This window comes from Trametes versicolor (assembly GCF_000271585.1).
Source record: "Trametes versicolor FP-101664 SS1 unplaced genomic scaffold TRAVEscaffold_16, whole genome shotgun sequence".
NCBI lineage: Eukaryota > Fungi > Basidiomycota > Agaricomycetes > Polyporales > Polyporaceae > Trametes > Trametes versicolor.
The window spans coordinates 255,422-279,315 of record NW_007360336.1 but is presented as its reverse complement, the minus strand read 5'-3'; the positions used below and the strand labels follow the sequence as shown (position 1 = coordinate 279,315).

The 23,894-nt window shown below is 55.8% G+C and overlaps 11 protein-coding genes across 11 annotated transcripts in view; 7 read left to right on the top strand and 4 right to left on the bottom strand.

The window, feature by feature from the left end:
• Positions 1-71: 71 nt before the first annotated feature.
• Positions 72-5,150, top strand: TRAVEDRAFT_61484 (GTPase-activating protein IML1; the record flags this gene model as incomplete). Its single annotated transcript, XM_008047140.1, has 8 exons — positions 72-398; positions 454-522; positions 578-763; positions 811-1,742; positions 1,793-3,469; positions 3,521-4,117; positions 4,168-4,360; positions 4,417-5,150. The coding sequence occupies 8 exons, from the start codon at positions 72-74 to the stop codon at positions 5,098-5,100; spliced, it is 4,665 nt and encodes a 1,554-aa protein (XP_008045331.1). The 3' UTR covers positions 5,101-5,150.
• Positions 5,151-5,691: 541 nt separating this feature from the next.
• TRAVEDRAFT_136831 (uncharacterized protein) lies at positions 5,692-7,051 on the top strand (the record flags this gene model as incomplete). The annotated part of the gene is made up of 2 exons (XM_008047139.1): positions 5,692-6,878; positions 6,928-7,051. 2 exons carry the CDS (start codon positions 5,692-5,694, stop codon positions 7,049-7,051), a joined length of 1,311 nt encoding a protein of 436 aa, XP_008045330.1.
• A 472-nt stretch (positions 7,052-7,523) lies between these two features.
• On the top strand, positions 7,524-8,338 carry TRAVEDRAFT_54205 (uncharacterized protein; the record flags this gene model as incomplete). The annotated part of the gene is made up of 4 exons (XM_008047138.1): positions 7,524-7,685; positions 7,744-8,107; positions 8,167-8,206; positions 8,260-8,338. The coding sequence occupies 4 exons, from the start codon at positions 7,524-7,526 to the stop codon at positions 8,336-8,338; spliced, it is 645 nt and encodes a 214-aa protein (XP_008045329.1).
• Positions 8,339-8,626: 288 nt separating this feature from the next.
• On the bottom strand, positions 8,627-12,339 carry TRAVEDRAFT_61483 (vacuolar protein sorting-associated protein 41; the record flags this gene model as incomplete). The annotated part of the gene is made up of 14 exons (XM_008047137.1): positions 12,104-12,339; positions 11,906-12,047; positions 11,567-11,823; positions 10,563-11,513; positions 10,418-10,510; positions 10,207-10,364; positions 9,913-10,150; positions 9,745-9,855; positions 9,614-9,691; positions 9,436-9,555; positions 9,310-9,385; positions 9,017-9,253; positions 8,763-8,955; positions 8,627-8,702 (listed from the first exon to the last, which is right to left on the bottom strand). Exons 2-14 carry the CDS (start codon positions 12,024-12,026, stop codon positions 8,627-8,629), a joined length of 2,709 nt encoding a protein of 902 aa, XP_008045328.1. The 5' UTR covers positions 12,027-12,047; positions 12,104-12,339.
• Positions 12,340-12,607: 268 nt separating this feature from the next.
• TRAVEDRAFT_156938 (uncharacterized protein) lies at positions 12,608-13,221 on the top strand. The gene is made up of 3 exons (XM_008047136.1): positions 12,608-12,800; positions 12,872-12,940; positions 13,002-13,221. Exons 1-3 carry the CDS (start codon positions 12,630-12,632, stop codon positions 13,119-13,121), a joined length of 360 nt encoding a protein of 119 aa, XP_008045327.1. The 5' UTR covers positions 12,608-12,629; the 3' UTR covers positions 13,122-13,221.
• Positions 13,222-13,354: 133 nt separating this feature from the next.
• On the bottom strand, positions 13,355-14,940 carry TRAVEDRAFT_75560 (PCI-domain-containing protein; the record flags this gene model as incomplete). The annotated part of the gene is made up of 7 exons (XM_008047135.1): positions 14,728-14,940; positions 14,465-14,670; positions 14,259-14,404; positions 13,987-14,206; positions 13,819-13,927; positions 13,585-13,756; positions 13,355-13,526 (listed from the first exon to the last, which is right to left on the bottom strand). The coding sequence occupies exons 1-7, from the start codon at positions 14,858-14,860 to the stop codon at positions 13,355-13,357; spliced, it is 1,158 nt and encodes a 385-aa protein (XP_008045326.1). The 5' UTR covers positions 14,861-14,940.
• Positions 14,941-15,062: 122 nt separating this feature from the next.
• Positions 15,063-17,039, top strand: TRAVEDRAFT_156931 (PCI-domain-containing protein). Its single transcript, XM_008047134.1, has 11 exons — positions 15,063-15,206; positions 15,259-15,361; positions 15,420-15,502; positions 15,556-15,697; positions 15,753-15,906; positions 15,967-16,191; positions 16,252-16,399; positions 16,467-16,623; positions 16,689-16,779; positions 16,834-16,902; positions 16,971-17,039. Exons 1-11 carry the CDS (start codon positions 15,122-15,124, stop codon positions 16,986-16,988), a joined length of 1,275 nt encoding a protein of 424 aa, XP_008045325.1. The 5' UTR covers positions 15,063-15,121; the 3' UTR covers positions 16,989-17,039.
• A 236-nt stretch (positions 17,040-17,275) lies between these two features.
• On the bottom strand, positions 17,276-18,124 carry TRAVEDRAFT_54200 (uncharacterized protein; the record flags this gene model as incomplete). Its single annotated transcript, XM_008047133.1, has 3 exons — positions 17,276-17,378; positions 17,453-17,949; positions 18,026-18,124. 3 exons carry the CDS (start codon positions 18,122-18,124, stop codon positions 17,276-17,278), a joined length of 699 nt encoding a protein of 232 aa, XP_008045324.1.
• A 405-nt stretch (positions 18,125-18,529) lies between these two features.
• Positions 18,530-19,332, bottom strand: TRAVEDRAFT_54199 (uncharacterized protein; the record flags this gene model as incomplete). Its single annotated transcript, XM_008047132.1, has 3 exons — positions 18,530-18,614; positions 18,679-19,145; positions 19,210-19,332. The coding sequence occupies 3 exons, from the start codon at positions 19,330-19,332 to the stop codon at positions 18,530-18,532; spliced, it is 675 nt and encodes a 224-aa protein (XP_008045323.1).
• Positions 19,333-20,693: 1,361 nt separating this feature from the next.
• TRAVEDRAFT_136890 (Metallo-dependent hydrolase) lies at positions 20,694-22,917 on the top strand (the record flags this gene model as incomplete). The annotated part of the gene is made up of 12 exons (XM_008047131.1): positions 20,694-20,910; positions 20,966-21,012; positions 21,066-21,419; positions 21,478-21,516; positions 21,575-21,684; positions 21,740-21,872; positions 21,928-22,030; positions 22,087-22,291; positions 22,344-22,421; positions 22,482-22,494; positions 22,552-22,743; positions 22,804-22,917. The coding sequence occupies 12 exons, from the start codon at positions 20,694-20,696 to the stop codon at positions 22,915-22,917; spliced, it is 1,605 nt and encodes a 534-aa protein (XP_008045322.1).
• Positions 22,918-23,475: 558 nt separating this feature from the next.
• TRAVEDRAFT_32267 (uncharacterized protein) overlaps positions 23,476-23,894 on the top strand; it is a 6,629-nt gene continuing 6,210 nt past the window's right edge. Inside the window, exon 1 of the mRNA XM_008047032.1 lies at positions 23,476-23,876. Coding sequence (XP_008045223.1) covers positions 23,552-23,818 — 267 coding nt within the window. The 5' untranslated portion in view covers positions 23,476-23,551 and the 3' untranslated portion in view covers positions 23,819-23,876. The remainder of the gene's footprint in view (positions 23,877-23,894) is intronic.

Sequence of the window (23,894 nt, the reverse complement as noted above, 5' to 3'; positions counted from 1 at the left end):
CGCGTACATAAACTGTGTAAGACAAACCAAGTCGCTGGGTTGCCTCTAGGTAGTGTAGCACGGACTACGAAATGTCGCGCGCAGAGTCTCTTGCTCCTTCTGGCGGTCGCAAACGATCCAATACGGTGCAATCACTGTTTGGCGGATACCCTTCACCAGTTGCCACATCCTCTACGCCTGTGCCTGTACCTCCGCCGCCTTTGAGGGTGGGAGACTCACGGACGCTCACTGCTTGGGTGAACGATGGACCAGGAGGGACAGTCAGGCTAAACCACAAACATTGGCCAGGCGTCGCAGAAGGCGACTTGATTTGTATCGCATCCCCACTTCCAGACCGTGCCCCTGGTTTCCTGTTCGTCGTACCGCCGGAGGACCCTTCGTTGAAGCATCAGCTGCAGGTGAGTTTTCTCGTTCTCCAACCGCGGCGCCGCGTTCCTGATTGCGGCTCTGAAGATTTCTCTCCCTAGACTTGTATTGGAGAAATATGGGCTGCGAAATTCTGGCGAGGTCGCTCTCACAAAGGTACGTCCCCGTCTGTCATCGAGTGTGCGCGCGCCAACATCGGTGACAAGCTTAGGTGGAGAAGGAGAAGTTCACCGCGGATTATGTCGAGTTTGTGTTCCAAGACCAATATCTTGGTCGCAACGATATGTGGCGCCTAGGACGAGACCAAGTCGGACAGTGCTTGTACGTCGACCAGCAAGTCTCCTTCATTGGTGTCATTGCTGCCAAAGTGCATGACGTGTACGTGGGGGGAAAGAAAGTGAGTGCGTGCCACGGGGCCTGCGCATGCATGCTGATCATCTTCAGGTATCCGCCGCGTACGTCTCTCCGGCTACCAGAGTGGTCTATAGGTCACTTTCTGCGAAGGTGACCATACTCATTCAAGTGTGTCGGGAACTCTGGGAGTTTGCCGGAGACGGAGAACGTTACAACGAGAAGATCGTGCACTCGTTCCTTCCTGCCCTTTTCGCCAAATGGGGCGAGGTGACCACGAACCACATCGTCACCATCGTCCTCATCTCGCGAGTGTACTACGACGTCTCGGAGATCACTTATGCAGCTGGCCCGATGCGTTGCGATGACGAAGGGCGGTCGTATAAGGATTTCTTCAAAGTCATCACCGACCTCGAGGTGCTCCACGACTGGAAGTCCACGCTCGTGAGCTTGAAGAACTCGTTCTGGGCCTTCCAACGCGACATCCTCCTTGCTCACCATTACCATCGGGAATGTATGACCTCGCCCGACGGCAGCTCCGCGCCCGACCACGTCCGACTAGTCGGGCAGATCTCCTACGCCCATGACGGACCGCTGCTGGAGGCGCTCAACCTTGCTCTGAACCCGTCGGAGACGCACTACATCGACCGCTCTCTGTCGTATACGGGCTCGTCGACCATCGTCATCACGCCCGGAACGGGCTATTTCCGCGTCTCGAAGCAGCTTCTACGGCTCACCACCACGCGGATGCTAGACCAAGGCTTTCCTCTCCATTTGGTCTCTTTGGCGAAACCTCCCCTGCATCAGACACCGATATTCTGCTTCCAGGGCGTAGAGCCTGATGGTCGTGCGGAGGCAGGCAAGGGTGGTCCTCGCGTACTAGATCCGTTGTGGGGCGGGGACAGCGATTCGAGTGGTGATAGCCTGGGCGATCTACGTGAACTGAAGACGCTTTGGTGGGAGCCTTTCTGGATGACGATATCCTTTTGGGACCGACAAATGGATTTACCGTTCCGGAAAGACCGGTACGAGTTCCTCTACCCTTAGCGAAAACTTGCTTATACTGGCAATGTAGCTTTGTGGCGCGTGCAAAGATGCACGAGATTGAGATGCTAGGACTGCTAGACCACGACGTGCTCTCTCGCATCGAGATTCCGTACCTGCCTGATGCTGACAACCCAGGTCTTTCTTCTGGCGAGTCTGCCTCTGAGCTCTCTGATCTTGGGATATCGACGTCTGACCTGCTGGAGAAGCGAGCCACCCTGCTCTCACCCGAGGAGGCGGACGAGTTCGATATGGACGTCTTCACCATACGACAGGATATCAAGCCTGTTCCGACTACCCGGAACTCACTCTCCTCGAGCGGAAGTATCCCAACGCTGAGCTCTTCGTGGCGCGGAAGCGACCTTAAGCGGTCGTCTACCATCCGCACGTCTGAGACGTCGCGTATATTTCCCATTGAGGAAAGTCCAAGGCTAGCCGTCTCACATCTCCCATACCACGATCTAAATATGGATCGCGAACAACGACTTTCTGTGGCGATCGCAGGGGGCGTCCTGAGCACATCTCCTTCTCAAGGGTCAATTCTGTCTGTACGGTCTAATCGCTCGCAAAGGAGCTCGCGGTCTACCCTTGTGGCTGACTCAGACGGCCAGTCTCGTAGACCGAGCGCCTCCCGCGCCTCAACCATTTCCAAATATGCCCCAACTTGGCTGCTCAACCCGTTCCGAGCAGGAATCAGTCAACCACAGACGTCTCCAATATCTGCTTCAGGTGTCACTAAGGCGACACCCACTGCTTCTCCTGCATCCTCCACCCCTACACTCGTGCGCACCTCTAGCCAACGCACTTCTCAATCTGTTGCGGTCCAGGGTGGGACGGCGGCGCGGCCGATTCGTGGCCGGAACGAGGGCGACGATCTCGCTGTGCCTCATCGTGGATCTCTCACCCGCCACTCGCCCGTCGGTACGCCTCCTCGAGAGGAATTCTTGAGTAAGCGGCGAGGGACGATGAGTAGCGTTGCAAACCTCCCTATCACCCTTACCAACCTTGCTATCGAAGTCCTCCCATGGAAGCCACAAGCCACAGTGCCGTACGCGCAAGCCTCGCTCGCTCGCAGGTGGCAGCACGCATTCCCACAGCCCCTCACCAAGCACGAGATCAAGTGGAAGGCGATGGTCACCCCCTTGTGTCTTCCGCTGACAGTCGAACACTTCCCGTCGACGCACGAGTTGGAGACATCGTATGGCGTCTTCTCGTACGACTTCGTAGTCGACCCCCCGGAGATGCACTCTTTCCTCGTCAAGTTCCCTGCCATGTACGGGAGTCCCGACCAGGTCCGGCGCGCGTGGGGGCTATCCGTCATGCGCGGTATGGTCGCTCTCCGCCTCGCTCAAGGCTTCCAGTTCGTCCTGCGCCCAGCCAAACCGGCTGCCGGCCAGGAAACCGAAGCGCAGAGCTCTCTCCGCCGAACCAAGTCATACGCTGGAGACGACGCCGCGAATGCGAGGCCGGTCGGCGCCGCGGACGTGTTGCGGTCCGCGTCCGACTCTGTGTACCTCAGCATGAGCAATGAGATCCACCATATCATGTACAGCGGCGATTCGATACAAGTCCGGCGATACGTGCGCAGGATGCCGTCGACGAGGCCTTTCGACTATCAGTTCCTCATCTGGCCGAAGCTCGGCGAGGGATACACGGAGATGAGGACGTCGTTCATCTCGCACGGTATGGAGAACTACGGGTGGAACAGGTACGTTGCGAAAAATGCCACTCGCATCGTGATGTGCTGACGAGGATTCAGACTTGACATGCTGGTCGCGGGGTACGAGAACCAGTTCAGCGAGTCCCTGAGGTACTGGCGCACACGTTTTGTCGTTATCCCCGCCGACGACTCCCCGCATATGAGTGTGGGCCCCGCTGGAGAGAAGCTTAACGAGGAGGAAATCCGACTGCTCGGCATCGACAAGCTCGCTGAGTGTTTCTCGAAGGCGCGGTGGCACGCGAAGGACGACCCCAACCCTCCACCCCCGGTGAGGTTGATCCCCACCGACCTTGGACCTGCGCAATGCGTGCAGGACGACTCGATCATCGCCCACCTGGACGAGATACACGCGACAGGCCCTCTTAAGAAGAAGGTGAAGAGCGAGAGAGATATCAGCGAGATGTCCCTCAGCGCTATCGCGAAGGCCATGCGAGAGGACGACGGCGTTCCGATCAAGGAGAATAGCTGGCATGGCCGAAGATATTCGAACTCCTTCACCGGGACTCAGTTCGTGTACTGGCTGGTTCGCGAGTTCCGGGATATCTCAAATCGCGAGCAGGCGACTGATTGGGGCTCCAAACTGATGGGGCAAGGGTTGTTCGACCATTGCCGGGGGACCCATGGATTCCTAGACGGGTATGTTCGATACTTACCTGAAGCGACCGTGATTCTCACGGAACCTCCAGGCACTACTTCTACGTCCTCCGCGGAGAATACATCGTTCCAGTTACACCGAAACAGAGCTGGTTCTCTCGCCCCGTGAAGCACGACGATATGAATGCGCGAGGACTGAACTCGCCGAGAACCGCCTCTGGCAAGAGACCTAACAAGCGGCTCATTCTCAGTCAGAGCATGATTATTGACGTAGATCCTAGAGAGGTACGATACATCCCGACGTCTCTCCGACTCCTGACTGATAGCGCATATCATTGTAGCGAAGTGACCAGGCCGAGGCGGTTGTCTTGCACCACGATATCATTCACAATCCTGCCACTTGCTTCCACTTCGAGTTTCACTGGATTGGTACAACTGCACGGTGCATCGAAGACCTCCTCCAGCAATGGAGCCGAACGATAGAGCGGTACGGCCTCAAGCTTGTGGAGGCTTACGTCGACCAGATCAGCGACGTCCGCGAGAAGAATCCGTTCCAATCGTGTTTCCCCATCCCGCTAGCGACGCCTCCTCCGGAAGTATCCGAGCTCGAGAGACGAGTGCCGGAAGGCTTCCACGCGAAGCACTATTTCGAGTCGGCGCTACTGCGGAAGTGGGGTTTCGTCTTGGATATCGAAGCTGCCGGCCACTACCCAAGCCAGGTGGACGTGGTCTACTCCTATAGGCGTGCGCCATTCAAGTACTCTCAGTGGGTCCACCGGACTGGCGTCGCATTCATTCAGGTCCTGGGAGGTTCCCAAGGGTTCCTCTTTCTCACCAACCGCCTTATGGCCCCGGGGCGCATCGGGACGGCCTTCAAGTCACAACGGCCCGCCGCAGCCGCGGAAAAGATCCGAATCGACTTGTACAGATTCTGCTCAGACAAGGAAGCCCTGGAGCGGTTTTACGACGAGGAAATGGCACAGATGGAGCATGCTCTCGAGGAACCTCCGCCGTTGCGTATATGATTGTGATGATGCTAGCTGTCGTGCACAACGATGATGCTCTTTCAAACCGCCGAGTTTGTGCTACGACGACCTTGCGAGACGATGATGGTACCGTGGTATCCCGGAATCCGGGTTCTTCCTCGGCTCCCAGAAACCGGTTAGTCCTACTACGGCTAGTCTTTATCTTCGAGGCTTCTTCAACCTCGCCCGCTGGCACTGATGAATCAACCAGACGTGATAATCGCTTCGTTGTCTGTCTCTTAGCTCATCTCATCCTCCATGCCGACTCTCGTGCGATATTCTTGGATTGCCGCGGTGTTGGCCGATACCTTGGTCCCCATCTAGTCAAGATACACGCAAGATTACGACATGGTGAGTGGGCACCCACACAATTGCATGACACCTACAGTCATCTCTACCAAGTAGACGGGCAGTTCCATCCGGTGCCGAGTCCGATAAGATGTTCGTAAGCTGCAGAGCTTATCACTATGCATTCACTTATCGCACCTTAAGCATCAGGTCCCACCGGCACCGACACATCCCCCAAACCACCCTGAACCACCTATAGTCAGGTCCGTACCATCCGCCACCACCGTCCATCAGCTTCCCGCCATGGTGCAGACTCTACCGCCTCGTCCTCCAGCTTCACGGACCGTGATACATCTCCCCTATGACGTGCTCGTCGACATGTTCTCCTTCTTACACTCTCCAGACCTCGTCAATCTTCTGTGCAGTTGTCGCACGTTGTACGCTCTTGTCGGTGATGAGTCTACTTGGCGATCTTTGTCAAGTACCTATGGCCTTCGCAATATTGACCACTTCGGCGGACGATCGTGGTACACCGTTTACACGAGGCTACTGCACACGTTTGGGCCCATGCTCGGGCTCTGGGCGGGAGACCACCCGTACACCGGTAGCGTCATTGAAGTAGGTCTTCAAGCCGGCGACGCCAACAGGCAAGGCGGGATCATCGTCGAATTGTGGCGTTTCCGCGCTCTCCAGCCGGAAGACCTTGACGGACCGGAGACGGCGGAGCCTCCCACTTACATTCCACTGGCAACCATCGACTTCAGCCACACCGCCACCGTACATGGGCCGCCGATGATCACATGTTCCTACGACAAGCGGTCACCCACCCATCGCGCCGAGTTCGAGCTGCAGTCGCCATGCACAACAGGCTTCTACCTGCACACGCGACGCGGCCAATACCCGCACCCAGACTTCCCCAGCGCCGAGTCTCACACTTGGGTAGATGGGACACGATACCCAAGAATCCGATGCACGCCGTCACGCAGTATCAACCAGACCCCGCATCTTCCCCCTCATCCCCGTGTGCCCGTGGTTTACGCTGCGCCAACGTCGTACAGAAAGCCTCCAGCACTGTCTATATCCTGTTCGCTGGGCTGTGCCGAACGTGCCCGCCCCTTCCTCGGTTTCAACGACATCAGCGACTCTCTTCCGCGTTTCTACCCTCTGCGTCACGACATGCCCAAGCACATCGAACCTCTATCCCCGGGCTGGCATCCGACTACGTTGGTGGGGGTTTGGCTGGGCTCCCACGGCCCTCATGGGACAGAATGCCTTTACGTTGACTGGGTCAGCCATCCAGCGACACTGCGCGCATGGAAGATCACCGGCGACGAGAACGTTCCGCGGGGTGCGCTGACCTGGCACGCGGACATGGAGACCCCGCTGCCGCAAACGCAGTCGCTACGAGAGCTGTGCGTGCGGTGCTTGAAGGATATTGAGGGATACCGGTTCTTTGATGGCGCAGGGATCACTAGCGGCCGAGGATACATGTAAGCGAAATTCCAAGTTGCGCTTGCGAGTTCTGACAAGATGCGCCAGGGAACATCAGAGGGAGACGCCTTCTACCGTCCTGGCTGTGGGTCGAGAGCAGATACTGCGGGTGATATGGGTTGAGGCAGAAGAGGTGTCTACTTACATCAGGTACTCCCGACAGCATCGCTAGCAACGCACTTCACAAGTGTCTTATGAAAAGTCGTGAGCGCTTTCCTGCCAGCACGGTTGCCTTTGAGTCTGTACTAGACGCGGCCACGCCCCTTCGTGAGGACCCGGTGAGTACGATAAGGAGGCGTTAGAAACCGCCTTCACTTTTACGTCTTTGATCTACCGTGCGATGCGACGCGTGCGCACTCATCTAACGTAGGGGGACCATACTTAAATCAACACTTAGATCACCTGCGGTTCGTATGACGTGTATTCCCCCCCCCTGGAAGATCCGGTCTAATCCTGCAAGACGTCGACACATTCGAAGATCCGATCCTGTCCAAGATATCTGCCTGGTTTGGTATATAGGGCCTGAGTCGGGGAGGTGGGCTGCTCTGGCACTCACCCAGTTCTCTTCAATAACCGTTACCCGCAGTAAACGGCTCATTGCGACACAACATCACTCTGCCAAGTTAGCCCCGAAGTTGCCCAGCATGAACTGGGGCAATGGACTACTTAGAACGGCGAACGGCTTCCCTCTACCTGACCAAAACAACCCTTACACCATCATTGTACTGGACGCAAACGGGAAACCCGTCTGCACCCCGGAACACCCGTACTTGTACACTGACATGTCGGTGGATCTGCGCGGTAAAGTGCGTAACTTAGATTCGTCGCGCTCGCTCGATCTTAACTGACTCCTAAATCTATAAGGCCTACGAGAAGTTTTGGAAGTCATACCCCGCCATGAACACCTTGCTTCAGCATCTACCGTCCGAGCTGCGCTGCGGGTTCTTTCAAGGACGGGGTTGCAAGGACGGCTACCTGCTCTACTACGGCTTTCGAGTAGAGCCGGACCAAATGGAAAAATGCGCGGCCGAGCTCCAGCTCGATTACCACGGGCCCATCGATATGTTACACGCGATTCGCAATGAGGTTTATAAGCGTTCCGAAGAGAGGCTCTTCCCGTGGGCCCAAATCAGCACGGAGCTGCCTGTTCCTGCAAGGTCCGAACGCTTTGGCTGTGGCCACATCATTACACTGTATTCGAACGGGGAAGAAGGTATTGGCAAGGACGGTCGGCCGTACGTTCGTCGGCCGTACAGCACCTCGGCGACATGCTTTACCCGTTTACAGGCCAGAGCGAGCCCAAGTGGTTCTGGGATTATTCTCATGGGTGAGTCTGTGCGCGCGTTCTGACGATCTAACCCATCTGACTCTTTTAAACAGACCGAACTTTGAAACCCTCCAGAACAAGGACGCATGGGACGTGGCCGACGTCTTAATTCTGGAAGACGATGAAGAGTAGTGTAGGCGAAGGATAGGGATGTGTCTGCAACGAGCTGGGATGCTTCTTCATGTTTCTTTCTACTCACATCTACTTTGCCATCGTCTTTCGCGTCTCATGTCAATGCGAGGTGGCGATTTTATACGTGCGCATGTGGGTTATGATCCATGTAATGCAATAGCGTGCTTCTCGGATTCAGCGCAGAGTGTGTTCGGACAAACGCCAGCAACTGGGACCACTAGAAATTTGAAGGCGCGCAATAGGAATCTGTGTTGAGCGCTGGCGATCCAGGGTATACAGCAAAAAGTGTCAAGTCCGGTCGCCCTCGCTCCGCTTGTGGCACACAGGACAGCCTTGCGTGATCTTCGCCCGCAATATCGCAGTACTACATATCACGCGATAAGCCATCAGACACACAATTGGCAGCAGCAACGTGAGTACGTACAACGCGATCTTGCCACTCAGGCCTGGCTGGCCGCCGATGCCTAGGCCTACCAACGTTGGGTCCGGCTGCTGGGGCAGCTCCTCGCCATGGTCGACGCAGTGCGCGTGCACAACGTGCCGACAGAGGAAGAGCAGCGCGAGGCCGTGCGCTGGTTGAGATATCGGTAGACTACATATTGGGCAAGGGGTTTTCGCTGAAAACGAGCAGTGCGTGAGCGCGGGATCCCTGTTGACCTAATGAGGGCAGAAACTGACCACTCAAGAAGAATCCGCTCGTCTGGTTCCTGTGCAGCTTGAACACAAGGTCCGCGCAGTCCCCGTTCAATATCGTCTGGCAGCCCTCAAGCAGCGAGACTTGGAGGTTGAAGTCGTGCAGGATCTTGATGAGCGCGCCCTTCAGGCCGGGAATTTCCAGTCCATTCTTGATGCGTCGGATGAGGCGGATGGGGTCTATCTCCGCACCGACGTTCTCCAGCAACCCCCGGATAAAAGCTAGCGAAGGTGGTCAGTGCTTCCTCTGTGTAGGGGTATGTACAACAAGAGCTTACGTGGTCGCGTTTCTGAATATCGGAGCAGGTCCTCCCAGAGGTCATCGTCGTGCTGCTCCTTCGCAAAGTCGATGGCCTGGGATAGATGAGTATGATGAGATAATCTCTATGTTACGAAGCACCTACCCGGTTCACATCGCCCAACCTCTCGATGATCAGATTGAGAGCCTTCTTGTTGTTGCCCATGCGTCCAAGCAAGAACACCATTTCTGGAACCAGATCGCGCTCGTTGCATACGTTGTACGCCTGTGCACAAGCGTCCACATAAGCGCTGAACATTCCGATTTGAGAGACCAGCACGTACCTCCTCCAAGTTGTAGTAGTTGCTTGCCCGAAGGAAGTCGATAAGCCGCCTAGGAGCGTACTCTGCGTACAGTTTGACCTAAATCAGGAGGGTTAAAAGTATATTATGAGACGAGGTCGACAGCGCGTTACCTGAGTATCCGCGTACGCGGAGGTGAGATGTGGGTCTTTGTGGAATAGCGCGTCCAGATACAGATATAGGTACGCCGGTCGCGACTGGAGTTGTTGGACGACACGGCCAATCTGCGACGCGCCAAAGTCAGCCCTCCACATGAAGACATCGTAAATACTTGCTCTCACCGGTATCGAGTGGATATGGTCCACGAGCAGCGTGATCGCTGCGACTGGGTCGGTGTCGACCTCCTCGCCCTCTTGTCTCCGCTTCTCGCGCAGCTCTTGATCAAACTCGACGAGCAGGAGTGCCTGGTCCTGCACATCGGTAAAGAGGTTGTTTTCGCGGATGAGCTGGAATACGTTCGGGCGCCGCAAGCGGAGGAAGTAAGGTAATGCCTTGCCCGGTTGGCGGTTGAGGGTGAACCTGCAAATCCATGTGAGGTTACGGTAACACACGCAGGGGTATTGGATTATGCGTACAGCTCTGCAAGGCATTCCATGAGGATAACGGTACCGGGGCCGGTGGGCTTCGTGGTCGAAGACGAGGGCGCCCTGTCTAGCTCAGACTGCACGGCAACAATGACGGCAGAGATGTCGTATATTCCCTTCGGCCATGTCTTGATAGTTTGGAGCAAAGCCTTCATCGACGGCGATGAGCAAAATATGCCCTGGTACAACAAGACAGACGTACCTGTCGATCGTGGGCAAGGAAGTACGTCAGCACAATCTCGTAGACCAAAGGCCCAAGGGTAGGCGACTCCGTGGGGATGTAAGGGATGATCGCCTGGACGATGATCAGCATGTACGACGTCGGCAGATCCTGCCAGAAGAGGTACCTGCAGCTGATGCTTCTGTGCGAAGACGAAGATCCAGTCCTCCCAGCGCTTCGTGTCCTGACCGCAAACCTTCGGACACAGGCGCGCAGCCTTGACAAAGTCGCCCTCGCCGACGAGGTGTTCGACGTATCGTTGCCCGATTTGCACAGCGTCGATCGAGTCCTTCTCCCCTGCCGCGTCGGCCTCGTCGCTCTGTCGCTCGATCTCTTCTAAAGCCTCCTCGTACCGTTTCCGCTCAACCAGCCAGGCAACGTGGTCGCGCCAATCCCGCGGCTTCACCACGACGAGGTCCTTTGGGCTAAGTACCACATAGTACCGCTCCCCTGCAGACCCCGAAGCGGAGGCCTTGACAGGCCCTGCTTCAATGTCCACCAACACATAGTCGTTGCAGTTCCACCGTTCGAAGTTCGTGATGCTAAGCGCGTCTGCCGCGAGCTCCTCTCCTGCGCGCGAGATGATACGGAGCTCTGGACGTTCCGCCTGCTTACGCGCCTGCTCCGCCCTGTCGGCCGTTGCCTCGTTGCCGGTCAAGAGAGACATATCCGGAGGCGTGTATGCGAGCACCAGGAACGCGGTAAGTGCTGGGGGTTTGGGAGCTGTCGACCGCACGGAGCCTGTCCCGTTGGTCTTCTTGACGGCACTTTCGATCAGCGCGGCGGACCCTGGGGAAGAGTGGGATAGTAGGTGAGGGACGATGCCGGACATCATGCAGTCGAGCTGGAAGACTGCGGTAATCTCGACAAGAAGCGGGGGTCCGCTAGAGGCGGCCGATGTCTTGCGGGGACGTGCGCGAATGCGGGCAACCTTGATCTGGTCGGCCCAGCCGATAAGAAGTGTAGAGTTGTCCTGCCAGTGGAGCGTGCACTTGAACAAGTCTGCGCGGGGGCTGTCTGCGGGGCGGTCAATGAAGGTAATACGACTTTGCGACTGCGTGTCGTAAATCTTGACGCCCTGTATATATGTTCAACGTCTGGCGAAAGTAATTCGCAGGAGAAGAGCCATACAAGTTCATTTGCCCATGCAACAAGGTTGTCACGCCACCGCACTTGCCATATAGGACCCTCTCCGGAGTGCAGAACCGTTTCCTTGTAGCCCAGCCAACCCTTCTCGTGGAGAGTCAGGTTTCCAGCCATGCCGCCGGAGATGACCGACCGCGTGCTGCTCTTCGCGAAGTTCGGCTCAAGGGCGACAGTCCGCAGAGGCCGCTTCAAGTTGAATGAAGGAGTTTCCGAGCCAGAGAGGGAATGCACTGCGACCTGTCCTGAGAGTCGCGTTCCAATGCAGACGCGATGAGCGTCCGTACGAGTTGTAGTATCCCGTCGCGCATGTAATAGGAGTCTCACCGTCTATCGAAGCTGTTGCAATGAAGTCTCCGGTAACATCCATCGAGATGTCGCTCACAGAAGCCGTGTGCGCCGTGAATGACTTGATATGCTGCCCTGAGAGGTCAAGGATATGTAGCATTCCTCCATGTGTTCCTAGAGCCTATTCCGCACCATTCAGTATACAGGAGCGCGCATCACCTACCATGCGCGGCTCACAAGGCGTTGGTTTGCATACGCGAGGGTAGAGGCAGAGTCCTTCTGAAGCAGCTGGTGTGCGATTCCCCCGAGACGTTCGTACTTGAGTGCAGGCTCCTCGTCCTCTTCATCGTCGTCCTCATCCTCTTCATCATCCTCATCTTCTTCGACCTCATCTCCGTCTTCGCCGCTTTCCACACCGTTGACGGATTCCCCGCCGTTGGTGCTGCCATGCGCCTCACCATCCTCATCCTCTGTAGCGCTTCCCTCAAAGGTCATCCTGTCCGGACTCGCAGTCATCAGCCTGTCAGGCTCCCCAGTAGATTCCGTAGACATGTTTCAGTTTCCCAGCAGATTCAGCGACGCATGGGCCCCAGCGCGGTCAGCAAGTCAGTGGGGCAGCAGCACTGAGCAGCAGGCTGGGAGAGAGACGCGACGGTGACGCGCGGTGGCGGGGACGCGCATGGAGACGCCCGCGCGTGTCTGCGGAGGCTTTGGGCGCTCCCGGCACTCGGCCCTCTCTGGCCTCGACCTGCTTGTGCTCGCTATGCCCACCTTCCCCTCGAATCCGTTAAACTCGCCGACGTATAGCAGGGTGTTCAGAAAATACCCTGCGCTGTTTGGCGTCCCGTTTGTCTTGCTCATCGTGGGTGCTTCGTTCGGCATGCAGCAGTTCACGCAGACGCGGTACGAACTGCACGACCAGAAGGTCTCCGCGGTGAGTTCGAACTGTCTCGCCTTCAACATGGCGGCACAAAAGTGAACTATGCTTATACATGGACGTGTCAGATGAGTAAGGAACAGGAGCTGGGCTTGGAGAAGAACCGGCGGAAGATCGACATTCGAGAGGAGTACTTTGTGCGTCTACTCAGTCTCTTCTTGGAGGCATGCCGTTCATCTACTTCCACGCATCATTCAGAAACTCAGCGCAGCCCCAACGGAAGAGTGGGAGCCCAAACGTATCGCGCGACCAAAGGGCCTGCCAGAATGGGGCGTTCCGCCACCAGAGCCTCCGACCGATCCCAAGTCCAAACCCTGATCTCTCCTGGCACCGTCTCCCGCAGCACTATCCCTCATTCTACGCTCTCCATCTAATGCATCATCATCCGGAGGTTGTTGTAATCATAGTCATCACAAACGTTCTTGTCACATCTCGTCTTACCTCGGGTTGAGGCCGGACTCCCTCAAGATGCAAATCACAAGGCAAGCGAAAACTCGTCCGAAAGCTACCTACAACCTACAACACAAGTCCAGTCTACGCCCTGCGCCCGCTCAGTACAACACCTTACTCAACCGTTGTACGGCATTGAGCAGGATGTCGCCTTGCCGGATGACCGTCTCGTACTGCGCGTTCTTGACCGACGGCCGATTCGTCTCCACCACGCCGTTGACCTTGTCGATCGTACAGTGCAGCCGCCCCGACGCGATGAAGCGTGACAACTCGCTACAACGCATATATGAGTACACTTCTTCCTGAACAGCGATAATGGCGGAGTACATACCTGTCGACAAACTCGGTGCTTACACCGAATGACCGCGCCAGACTGTCTAGTGTCAGACTGCGGTAGGATTCTAGTAGCTGGTTGTATGCTGAGATGCGCATCTCGCGCACGTAGAACCGTGCATGCGGTGCGAGGAGGCGGTTGGGCTTCAGGAGTGTTTGCTCGGTAGCAGCTGATGGACAGGTCAGCATACAGCATAATAGCTCAAATGTTGCACAGAGGTCGTGGGCGTACCAAGCGCGAGGAAGAACTTGTCGTAATGCGAGTCGTACAAGTTCTTCATCAGATCTGCCAATACTGGTAGTTCTGGAAGGACTTGGATGACTTCAGGCGCGGTGATTAGCTATTTCAGTGCCGCATTAGCCGTGTCCATGGCAGACAACCTGGACGAAGCCTCCCTACCTTCTTCTTTAGGTCGGGTCGGTTGAGGGTGAGGACGTTGGAGATAATGGTTGCCGCCACGAAGTCGTTGTAGGAGATGAGCTCCGTTGCGGTGAATGTTGAGAGCGCGTCGAGTAGTAGTTCTCCTCCGCGCTTGAATTGCCGAATAGACAAAAGGTGCAGGCCGCGGTAGACCTTCAGTCTGTTTCTCCGGTCCCAGTCACCGCCCTTGTCGATCAACCTTCGGTGAGGTTAGTCAGGTGCCCGGCAGAGTGGACAACTTAAGGACGCACTCCTCCGCTTGTGTTAGGTGTTGAGTGATCATGTCATGGTCGCCGAAGAAGAAGCCGATCCGGACAAGCGTAAGGACGATGTCTATCCTTGAGCCAAGCCCTGGTGTCTTCTCCAGTGCAAGTTTCTGTGCCTCCACGGCCTTGTCCTATGTACAATGCGGTCTGTTAGCCAATGCATGTCGCGCGGGATATTATCCCTTGCTCACCTTGTCGCCAATACGCGTCAGGTAGTTCGCGCGCGCGCGGAGCGCGTCCGCGATGTCTGTCTCGCCCTCGGTTTTCTTCGCCTCCTCGAGTCTCTCATCAATCTTGTCCAGCTCTTCCTTGTTTTCCTTCTCCATCCGCGCGAGCAGAGCCTCGTCGAGATCAAGGGCACTAGTGGCGGTAATTATACGGTAGTACGGCGCCATGTCTGGACGCGCGGGTTCAGCAACTTGATAGAGCTACACAGAAGAGACGATACACGTACGGTCGGCCTGAATGCCTTCAAGGAGTTCCTTGCGCGCATCCTGCTGCAAGTGTTCGAGAGAAGGCGTAGACAGGACAAAGTAGTTCTGCGCGAGGCCGAGGTTGGGGATGGGGAGGACGGCGTCTTCAGACATTGCGGTGGTCCCACGCGGGTTATGTGGTATACAGGTGCAGGTGGGTCGAGCAGAACAGCCAGTACAGGTGTACAAGAACGAGCGAGAGGGAAGGCGGACTGGGGCAGGCGACGCGTCAGTACCGCGCATATTCCCACGCTCCTCGACGCGTCACCCGTCGCGCTCATCTCGCTTCAAGTTGTCCTTCATACGCTTTCTTCTGCCCAATTCACCTCCTGGTCCACCTCTTGTCATTCCCTACTATCTGCAGCGTCGACGAGCATGTCATCAACGCAAGAGCTCCTGAAGGAAGCGGGGGCGTCTTCCGATCCCAAACGCGCCGAAGCGCTTTACAAGGAGATCTTGGGTACGCTTCAGCTTCCGACATACGGTGGGCGTGTAGCTAAAGACATACCTAGCATCGCCAAGTAGCAAGCATGCCTCCACGGAGGAGAAAGAGGCCGAGCTCCGCCAACAAGAGGCGGCTCTTGTGAAGCTCGGTGAACTATACCGTGACCAGAAGTACGTACTCCAGTGGCTGCAGCCAAGGTTCCTCATGAAACTTACAAGCGCGTTGCAGCAATGCCCAAGGTATTGCAGAGGTCATCAACCTCTCGCGCGGATTCGTTTCATCTATTGCGAAGGCGAAGACGGCGAAGCTTAGTGCGTTCCATCCGTCCTGGAAACCCTTCGATAAATTAACCAGCTTCGGGTAGTCCGTACACTTCTCGACTGCTTCAATAGCATCCCCAACAGCCAGAAGATTCAAATGGGTGTCTTGCACGAGAACATCGAATGGGCAAAGCGCGAAAAGCGGATATTCCTCAAGCACAGTCTCGAGACCCGGCTAGTTGGCCTGTGAGTACTCACGCGCTTCCGAACGTCCCGGACGTAGCTCAAACAGCATACGTAGCCAACTGGACACGCAACAATACAAACCTGCACTTGCTCTAATCGAGACCCTACTTACGGAGCTCAAGCGACTGGACGACAAGATGGTGCTTACCGAGGTGCACCTTCTGGAGTCCAGGGTATACCGAGGAGTTGGCAATTTGGCAAAGGCGAAGGTATGGCATGGATGTATGCTCGGGATCCGGTTTCACACTGACTGACCCTCTGGTACACAGGCCGCATTGACGTCTGCTCGGACCGCCGCGAACTCAATATACTGCCCACCACACCTCCAAGCCCGTCTCGACCTCCAGTCCGGTATCCTCCACGCCGAAGACAAGGACTACACAACCGCATACTCCTACTTCTACGAGACGTTTGAGAACTTGAGCACGCAAGACGACCCGAGCGCTCTCGGCGCGCTGAAGTACATGCTGCTCTGCAAAGTCATGCTCAACCTTGTACGTCGCAGACGCTCGTGTTGTGTTGACGATTCCTGATCGACGTGCGCGTGTTTGCAGCCTGAAGACGTGACTTCGCTTCTCTCAATCAAGCTTGCGTCGAAGTACGCGCAATTGCGGGACGTGGAGAGCATGCGCGCGATCGCGCGTGCGCACCAGAAGCGGAATCTCGCGGACTTCGAGAAAGCGCTGAAGGACTATCAACAAGGTTCGTTCTCGCCCGGTGTCGGACGCCCTTATAAAACTGTGAACATTCATACTGACCCATCTTCCAGAGCTCTCGTCGGACCCCACGATCCGGACACACTTGTCCGCGTTGTACGACACCCTGCTCGAGCAGAATCTGCTCCGCATCGTCGAGCCGTACTCGGTCGTTGAGATTGAGTACATCGCACAGCAGGTCGGCCAGGGCCGGCAAGCGGTCGAGCTGAAGTGCGTTTTTGCCAGTCGTCGCATCCCTTTGTCGCAGGAACTGATTCTAGTGTTCGACGTCTTAGGTTGTCGCAGATGATTTTGGACAAGATCTTCCACGGCGTGCTTGATCAGGGTCGCGGATGCCTGCTCATCTTCGAGGAGCCCCAGGCAGATGTAAGTACCCTTGAAACGGATGCGCTCTCGACGGGTCTAACATATCGCGCATAGAGGACATACGGTGCTGCGATCGACACACTGGAACAAGTCGGCAAGGTCGTGGACTCTCTATATGCCAAGGTATTGCCTTCCGTTAATCCACGGCTGATAAACCTTACTGAAGTGTCGCCGTTCTGTCCGTGTTTTAGACTGTCAAGTTAGCATGATGTGTTACGCGACACTTGTAACTTTCTGTATATCATTGCGTTTGCATCTCCTCCGTGAAGTGCGAATGAGCAGACAAGCGAACTCAGACCCGGCTCTACGTCGCCGTTGATCTTCGCGTGACACGTTGTCGCAACTCTGATCATCCAGGCCTACACTGTCTCCTGATCACAAAAGATTGGTTGGCCAACGGCAGTCATGATGCCTCATCCTTTCCGCCTCCCCACTCTGGTTGTACAGGCTTGTACTTGTAACCGGAACGACACCGTAAGCCGGACAGATACCCTGTTCACTGGTCGCGGCCGCCGTGAAGGAACGGGATCAGCGCAGAACCAACCACCTCCTCCGGATCGAGCGTCTCTGGATAGAACCCAATCGATTCACGACGTAGCCTAAGGAAGATTGTCAGACTCGTCGTCCTTCCACGATGTCATTGTCGGGCAAGTTATAAACACCAAGCACTCACCAAGGAGCGTACGTGAACGCATCGAAGTACCACATTGGCTCACGTCCCGGAACAAGTTCCTGGAAGACGCGTACGGCCGTGCCCATCATTCTCGGCCACCAGCCACGCCCGGGTGCGGTCCAGTACAGGGTAAACACCATGTCTCCCATCTCTGGTGAGACTGGAACCACCGTCCTGAACTCGGGCCTCTCGATGCGGATGTTCTCCCCGGGCTGCACAGGCTCCTGCTCGTATATCGCCTTCAATGTATCGTTAAGATACTTGTGAACTACCGCAATGGGCGGCTGATGCTGTGCATCTTCGATGACGACGCGTTCATCCTCGAGGAGCTTCTGTGCGAGGACCTCCCTTTCCTCGAACGACAAGACAAACCCGTAATGCAGGGTAGGGGCGGGGGCAGGCGATGTTTTGTCCCAATAGTAACAGGTAGTCACTAAGCGGACGGTGTAACTCCTCGGAAGGGGAGAGAGCCATCGTGCCAAGTCTTTTCGTATGTTCTAATCAGCGTGAAGGTGGGAATGCAATATTAATCAGCGTAGCTCTCAAAGAGTAAGACTGGATCGAGGGGCAGACCATCCAGTGTTCGCCTGTGTCGTCCACGCCTGTTTGTACTTCTTCTTGAAGCTCTCGTCCATCGTGAAACTCGGCGTCGTCTATCTCATCGGCGGCCATGATTGGTGGCGGGGATAGTTTGCGATGTGCTATGAAAGAGAAAGAGCCGCTATGGCACTTCTGGTGCAGCGTATGCCGCCGGGGATGGATGGGTTTCGAGGATGCTTGAGCTGAGTGGCTCACCGCTGCCAGTGGGAATTCGCGTCGAACCGATTACACGATATATGCACGAGGTCATGTTGCCCCGCAATCAAAATGATACGCTCGCAACAAACCGGCCTCGCGCAACAGTATGACAATATATGTACCTAAGCATGGGATATATCAACACGAGGCATGATACAAACGAACCGTGCGAAGGGTGGGAGGCGGCGGCGAGCCCCAATAGCCACTCTCTCAGACCTGGCTAGTCACAGGCTCGTGTAGACGATCGGAGCGAGACCGCAGACGGGACAAGACCCCATTTCACTGGTCGTCGGCGCTGCGCAGGAATGGAGCCAGCCCAGGACCAACCACCTTCTCTGCCTTGAAAGGTTTGAATTTGAATAGGCTAAGTGAGGTGGTTAAACATGTCGCCTTTGCGAGGTATCATTGGAGGTTGGAATAACACTCACGAAGGGGAGTACGTGTCCAGGTCAAAGTACCACATCGGCTCCCGTTGCGGAGCGATTTCCTTGAAGTGACGTACAGCTTTCTCGATGTCGTCCGGCATCGTGCCGCATCCGGCACCGGTCGTGTATAAGGTGAACACGTCATGATCTTTGTGCGTCGACACAGTCAGCTCATCCCGAAAATCGAGGTCGGGTTCGTCGGGATCCTGGCCGAGGATTTCGTTCAATCTGTCGTTGAGATAATCGCTGACCAGGATTGTGCAATGAGCGTGCGGGTCCTCCGCAATGCGGCCCTCGTCGAGGAGTTTGGACGCGATCTCTTCTTCTTCATCGTATGTCAAGAAGAACCCATAGTGCAACGTAGGGTCTCGGCCGTCCAAGTTACGATCCCAGTTGCGACAGGTCTCGAGCAAGGTGCCGGTACAGGACTCTGGAAGAGGCGAAAGCCTCCGCTCATAGTCCGCGAGGACCTTGATCATAGAAGGGCAATGTTTAGCATAAGCCATGAAGAATAGGACTCAGAAGAGCGCCAACCTCAGCACGAGCCGCATTACATTCGTCCGTGTGTACTAGGCCTGTTTCGAGCTGGTCTTCGATCGGTCGGTCGGTGTAGAACTTGGGGTCGTACGAGTCGGACTCAGAGTCGGAGGGGGCCATTACTGGCGATGCGATTGGCTGGGGCAGCTGAGGTGATGCAACGGGAGAAGAGCTCGAGCCACTACCGGGTGACACAGCGTAGTCACGTATGCCGGCGACGGCGAAGGAGGGGTTCGAGGATGCAAGTTAAGAGTCGCCCGCCAGAGTAGACGGTTCTGGTCGATCCGGCTGGCAGACTGGCCTCGTGCACAGTTGCACGATGCATACACGAGGGCATGCGCTTCCGTTCAGTATATATCATTCCACTTACATCTTCCATCTCCTGCACGGCCGCGCCATGATAGGCGAATGGAATAAACGGGACAAATCTCGAATTCAACGCTCAGCGGTCATCCGCGCCAGCGCGGAACCAACTAGAAGTTCCACATGCGAGGAGATACATATATATTACCGGAGTTCGTGTGCGCCTGCCTTCTTGAGGTAGCCTAGTTCGGGTCGCGTAGAGAGCGTAGAGTTGCGAGTGGATGAGAAGACGAAGAAGGGGGGAAAAGAGCAGACCCTGAGGGGCCTACCGCGGCGGGCGCGCGATGGCGGTGCTCATTCGGGCTCGCGATTGGCCAGCGCAATAGGCGCTCCTGATGAATCTGGGTGGCCGAGTGAGTGAGTGAGTGAGTGAGTGTTAGATTCGACCGAGTGCAACCGTACATCCTCCTATCTCGAACGCGCCTAACTACCAGGCATGACTAAGCATCAGACTACATCCGAGACGCACGATACACCAGATCACGAGTAGTACTTAAACATCCAATACACATTCAACCACCTCTGACCAACCCACCGCAGACTGAAGCTCTCTAGGCGTCCTGTACCCGTCGCTCCCGGAAATCCTCTGGCTTATACCTGCGAGACAATCCCGCAAGCAAGCAGGCATCGTATAACCCCAAGGAGGGCCGAGAACCCACTCACTCTTGACTGCTTCGTTCGACAAGGCTACTGGGCATCCATGCAAGCTATGGATGATGCATGAATATCGCCACGCATATCGCCACAGTATCCCTTTTTGAACAACGTCTCTAGTGTCGCAATCTCGGGGTCTGTTCGCTCTAGATACTCGATCGATTCGCCGGCTCCTAGGCTGCTACCGTGGCCGGGTCTGAGTGAGGGCGCGTTGGAACGCTCGCTAGTTTACGTGGAGCACAATGAGGTACGTGTGCGAAATAGCGCGTTCATCGATGAGAGTATGTACTGATATACTTGCGGTGTGGGCCTAAGGTTATTGGTAATGCAATGCTTCTCACGCTATCGTGGAGAGGTCCCCTGCTGATACCGGTATGACTCGGGCACTCAGCGCTCATAGCGCACATCTGCCTCCCAGTATATATCCCCCACACCGATCGCGGTAAACAGGGTGACCAAACATAATGGAGGAATATGTCCGCGAGCGCGAGCGTCTCATCGTCAAGGACAGATCCCTACGGGTCGACGCCAATGCCTTCGGGGCTGCGAGCCATACAGAAAACCAGGCGGACGAGATCTTGCGTCGGATTAGGACAGAGGAACATGAGACGGTATGGGACCGGGCGGCTCCTGAGATCCCAGGAGCGGCGCATGTCTTTCCAGGGATGGAGTTCCTTACAGGTCAGTGTCGGGGCGGATCCTCTTCAGCAGTTATGCATGCTCACATGGCTGATAGCGCGCGAGACGATCTTGAAGACGAAGCTCTTCCAAGCTGTATCCAAGGTAATTTGAAGCCGTGCTCATCGCTTCAACACCTAATTGATGCTTCCCACCAGATGCCGAAGGGCGCACTCCTCCATTCCCATTTGGACGCGACCGTAAACGCGCGTGTTCTCCTCAACATCGCACTCAAGCACCCCGCGATCCACGTCCGCACTAGCATACGGCTCACCGGGGAGACTATCTACACCGTACTTCCCGAGTTCCGGCCTTTGCCCCAGGACGAGTGGACTAGTCTTGGAAGCCTGACGGATAGCGTGTACGAGCCAGGGCAGTGGGTGCCCTTGCTAAACGCAAGGAGTGCCTTCGAATCCGACCTAGGTGGAACGGCAGGGTTTGACGAATGGGCGGTGCGCGCCCTCACTATCAACCCTACAGAGGCGTATCATACGCACAACACAACTGCAAAGGTTCGCTCATTATCACGTATACGTGTCCAACATCGCTCTCATGATATATGTGTACTAGATCTGGGAGAAATTCCTATCGACCTTTGCTGTAGCGCGGGTAAGTCGAACGACCCAGCATTATGTGCCCAAGCGACTGACCCTTCCGCGTTCCAAAGGGCCTTGTACGGTACATGCCGATCTTTGTGGAGTACGTCCGGGAATTCTTCCTGTCGTCTATCGAGGACGGCATCTCGTATATCGAGACACGCATCCCGTTCTGGTACAAGTATGTGTGCTGTATGCCTCCGCCGTCCTAGTTTTAGCTCACCGTTTACCCGCAGATACATGATCGGTGCGGATGGGCAAGAGAACGTGCCGCATCGTGAATGGCTCCTCATCTACGACGAGGTTATCGCAGGGGTGAAGCGAGACCTTGCAGCGCAGGGCAGGAGCGATGAGTTCGTTGGGTCCAAGGTCCAAAAAAATTCTGCCCCCCCCCCTCGCCCGTACATGCTGAAGTAGGCCGCAGATCATATATAGCGCGGTGAAGAAAGACCTCACTTGCGAGGGGCTGGAGTGGTATCTAGAGGACTGCATCGCGCTCAAGCAGGAGTTCCCTCATCTCATCTGCGGTATAGCGCGTCCGCTCCTGCGCTGTAGCACATGGGACTGATGTAACGGCATCCAGGTTTCGACCTCGTAGGCCCTGAAGACCCGCTGCCGCCGCTCATCAACTTCATAGTCCCCTTCCAACGCTTCGTCGCGCGGCAGAAAGAGCTGGGCCTCGACATCCCTTTCATCCTCCACGCGGGAGAGACTCTGGGCGATGGGACCGCGGCAGACATGAACCTGTACGACGCTATCCTTCTTGGGACGAAGCGCATCGGCCACGGGTATGCATCTATTCATTCTCAATGTGAATGGATCTGAGTATGTCATGTACAGTTTCTCCCTCGCGAAACATCCGAAGCTGATGGAGCTGTGCCGGGAGAGAAACATCGCGGTCGAAATGTGTCCGATATCGTAAGTCCTCGCTCGATATCGCTATTCACACATACTGCGCTAATGACTCTCCTGCTCTAGGAACGAAATCTTGGTAGGTGCTATCTACGCGTTGGTGTTTAGTGGATGCACACCGACACCTTGTTCGCAGCGACTCACAGGTTCCATGCCGATGCACCCGCTCCCAATACTCATGAACCAGGGCGTGCCCATCACCCTGAACTCCGATGACCCCGCTGCGTTCGGCAACATGGGCCTCTCCTTCGACTTCTTCCAGGTCCTCATTGTAAGCGAGGTGACCGGGTTGCTCACCGTGAAGGCACTCGCGCGGGATAGCCTGAAGGTATGTTGTCGCCAGCCTCGTAGTCGACGTTCTGAAGAGCTCAACTCGCAACTTGCGCAGTATGCTTGCTTGGCGCCAGAAGAACAAAGCGCAGCGCTGGCTCTCTTTGACAGGCGATGGTCGACGTTTGTTCAGTGGCTCGTTGACACGTTTTCGGGCGAGGCCCGCTCGTAAACAATCGTTTGTGTTTGTTGTATCATTCTATGCGAAGGTTTAGTCATAGATTAGCGCCATGCGGCAATGCTGATCGTATTGTTCGTGTGCCACGTTTTGTGTGGCTAAACTGGTAGGGGTCGGCATATATGGCTGAGCAGCCCTGACAGCGTTTCGTTTCTCCTACCCTCATCCTCTCTTGTCGCTATCTTAGCCACCATGGAGGACGATCACTTCGACTTCACGTTTTCCCTGCCCCAGGCCATACCCGTTGTTTATGATTGGAATACACCGGACCAGGAAGGCGTTTCGAATCCGAACAACATGCAGGTCAGTGGTCCTAGAATTGAGCGATTGCTGCGGTTAACGAAGCCTCCCTTACAGGCCGGGGAAGGCAGTAGCGATAACCTCCAGCCCACCTTCCATTTCAAGATCCCTGCTCCTCCCCCTCGGTCTTCAGACACTCAATCTCTCGACGCTCGATCTTCGAATGTGGCAATGAAGAGATCGGTAAAGCCTCGCACAACACTTGCCACACGGCGTGTGGTGCAAACCGTACCGGCTGTTGCCTATGAACGTGTTGAACTTCTGTGTCTACGGCTGTGCCGGACCGGGAGTGGCAGTGATAGTGGCTGTGCGTCTACCATACGCCAGCATGGACTTTCCTACTTACCATATACGTACATTCTTTTGTTCTGTACTTACTTGGCATCCTGCCATCCCTCCACATGATTCTGGTACGTTCTACGATGTTCCGGACTATTCTAGACAGCGTCCGGATTACTCGCATTACTCAGCCATGGACTATCTGACCTTATGTCGATTATGCTCCCTTACTCAGCGTTACTCATCGCTCAGTCAGCGTCCTCTGGACGTCACATGCTCTCTTCTTATACGCTTACTCATCCGTCCTCCCCAGTAGTATATAAGGAGGACTCTGCAGGCCTCTGCTCTTCAGTCGTTCTCTCACAGACTGAAGAGTAAGTCCCACACTACCT

Bases quoted from the DNA above. Each gene is read 5' to 3' on its own strand.
- TRAVEDRAFT_156938 (XM_008047136.1), top strand. From the start codon at position 12,630: ATGCCCACCTTCCCCTCGAATCCGTTAAACTCGCCGACGTATAGCAGG. The intron at 12,801-12,871 runs GTGAGTTCGAAC...TGGACGTGTCAG, and splicing joins ACGACCAGAAGGTCTCCGCG to ATGAGTAAGGAACAGGAGCT. The intron at 12,941-13,001 runs GTGCGTCTACTC...CGCATCATTCAG, and splicing joins ACATTCGAGAGGAGTACTTT to AAACTCAGCGCAGCCCCAAC.
- TRAVEDRAFT_156931 (XM_008047134.1), top strand. From the start codon at position 15,122: ATGTCATCAACGCAAGAGCTCCTGAAGGAAGCGGGGGCGTCTTCCGAT. The intron at 16,192-16,251 runs GTACGTCGCAGA...GCGTGTTTGCAG, and splicing joins GCAAAGTCATGCTCAACCTT to CCTGAAGACGTGACTTCGCT. The intron at 16,780-16,833 runs GTAAGTACCCTT...TATCGCGCATAG, and splicing joins TCGAGGAGCCCCAGGCAGAT to AGGACATACGGTGCTGCGAT.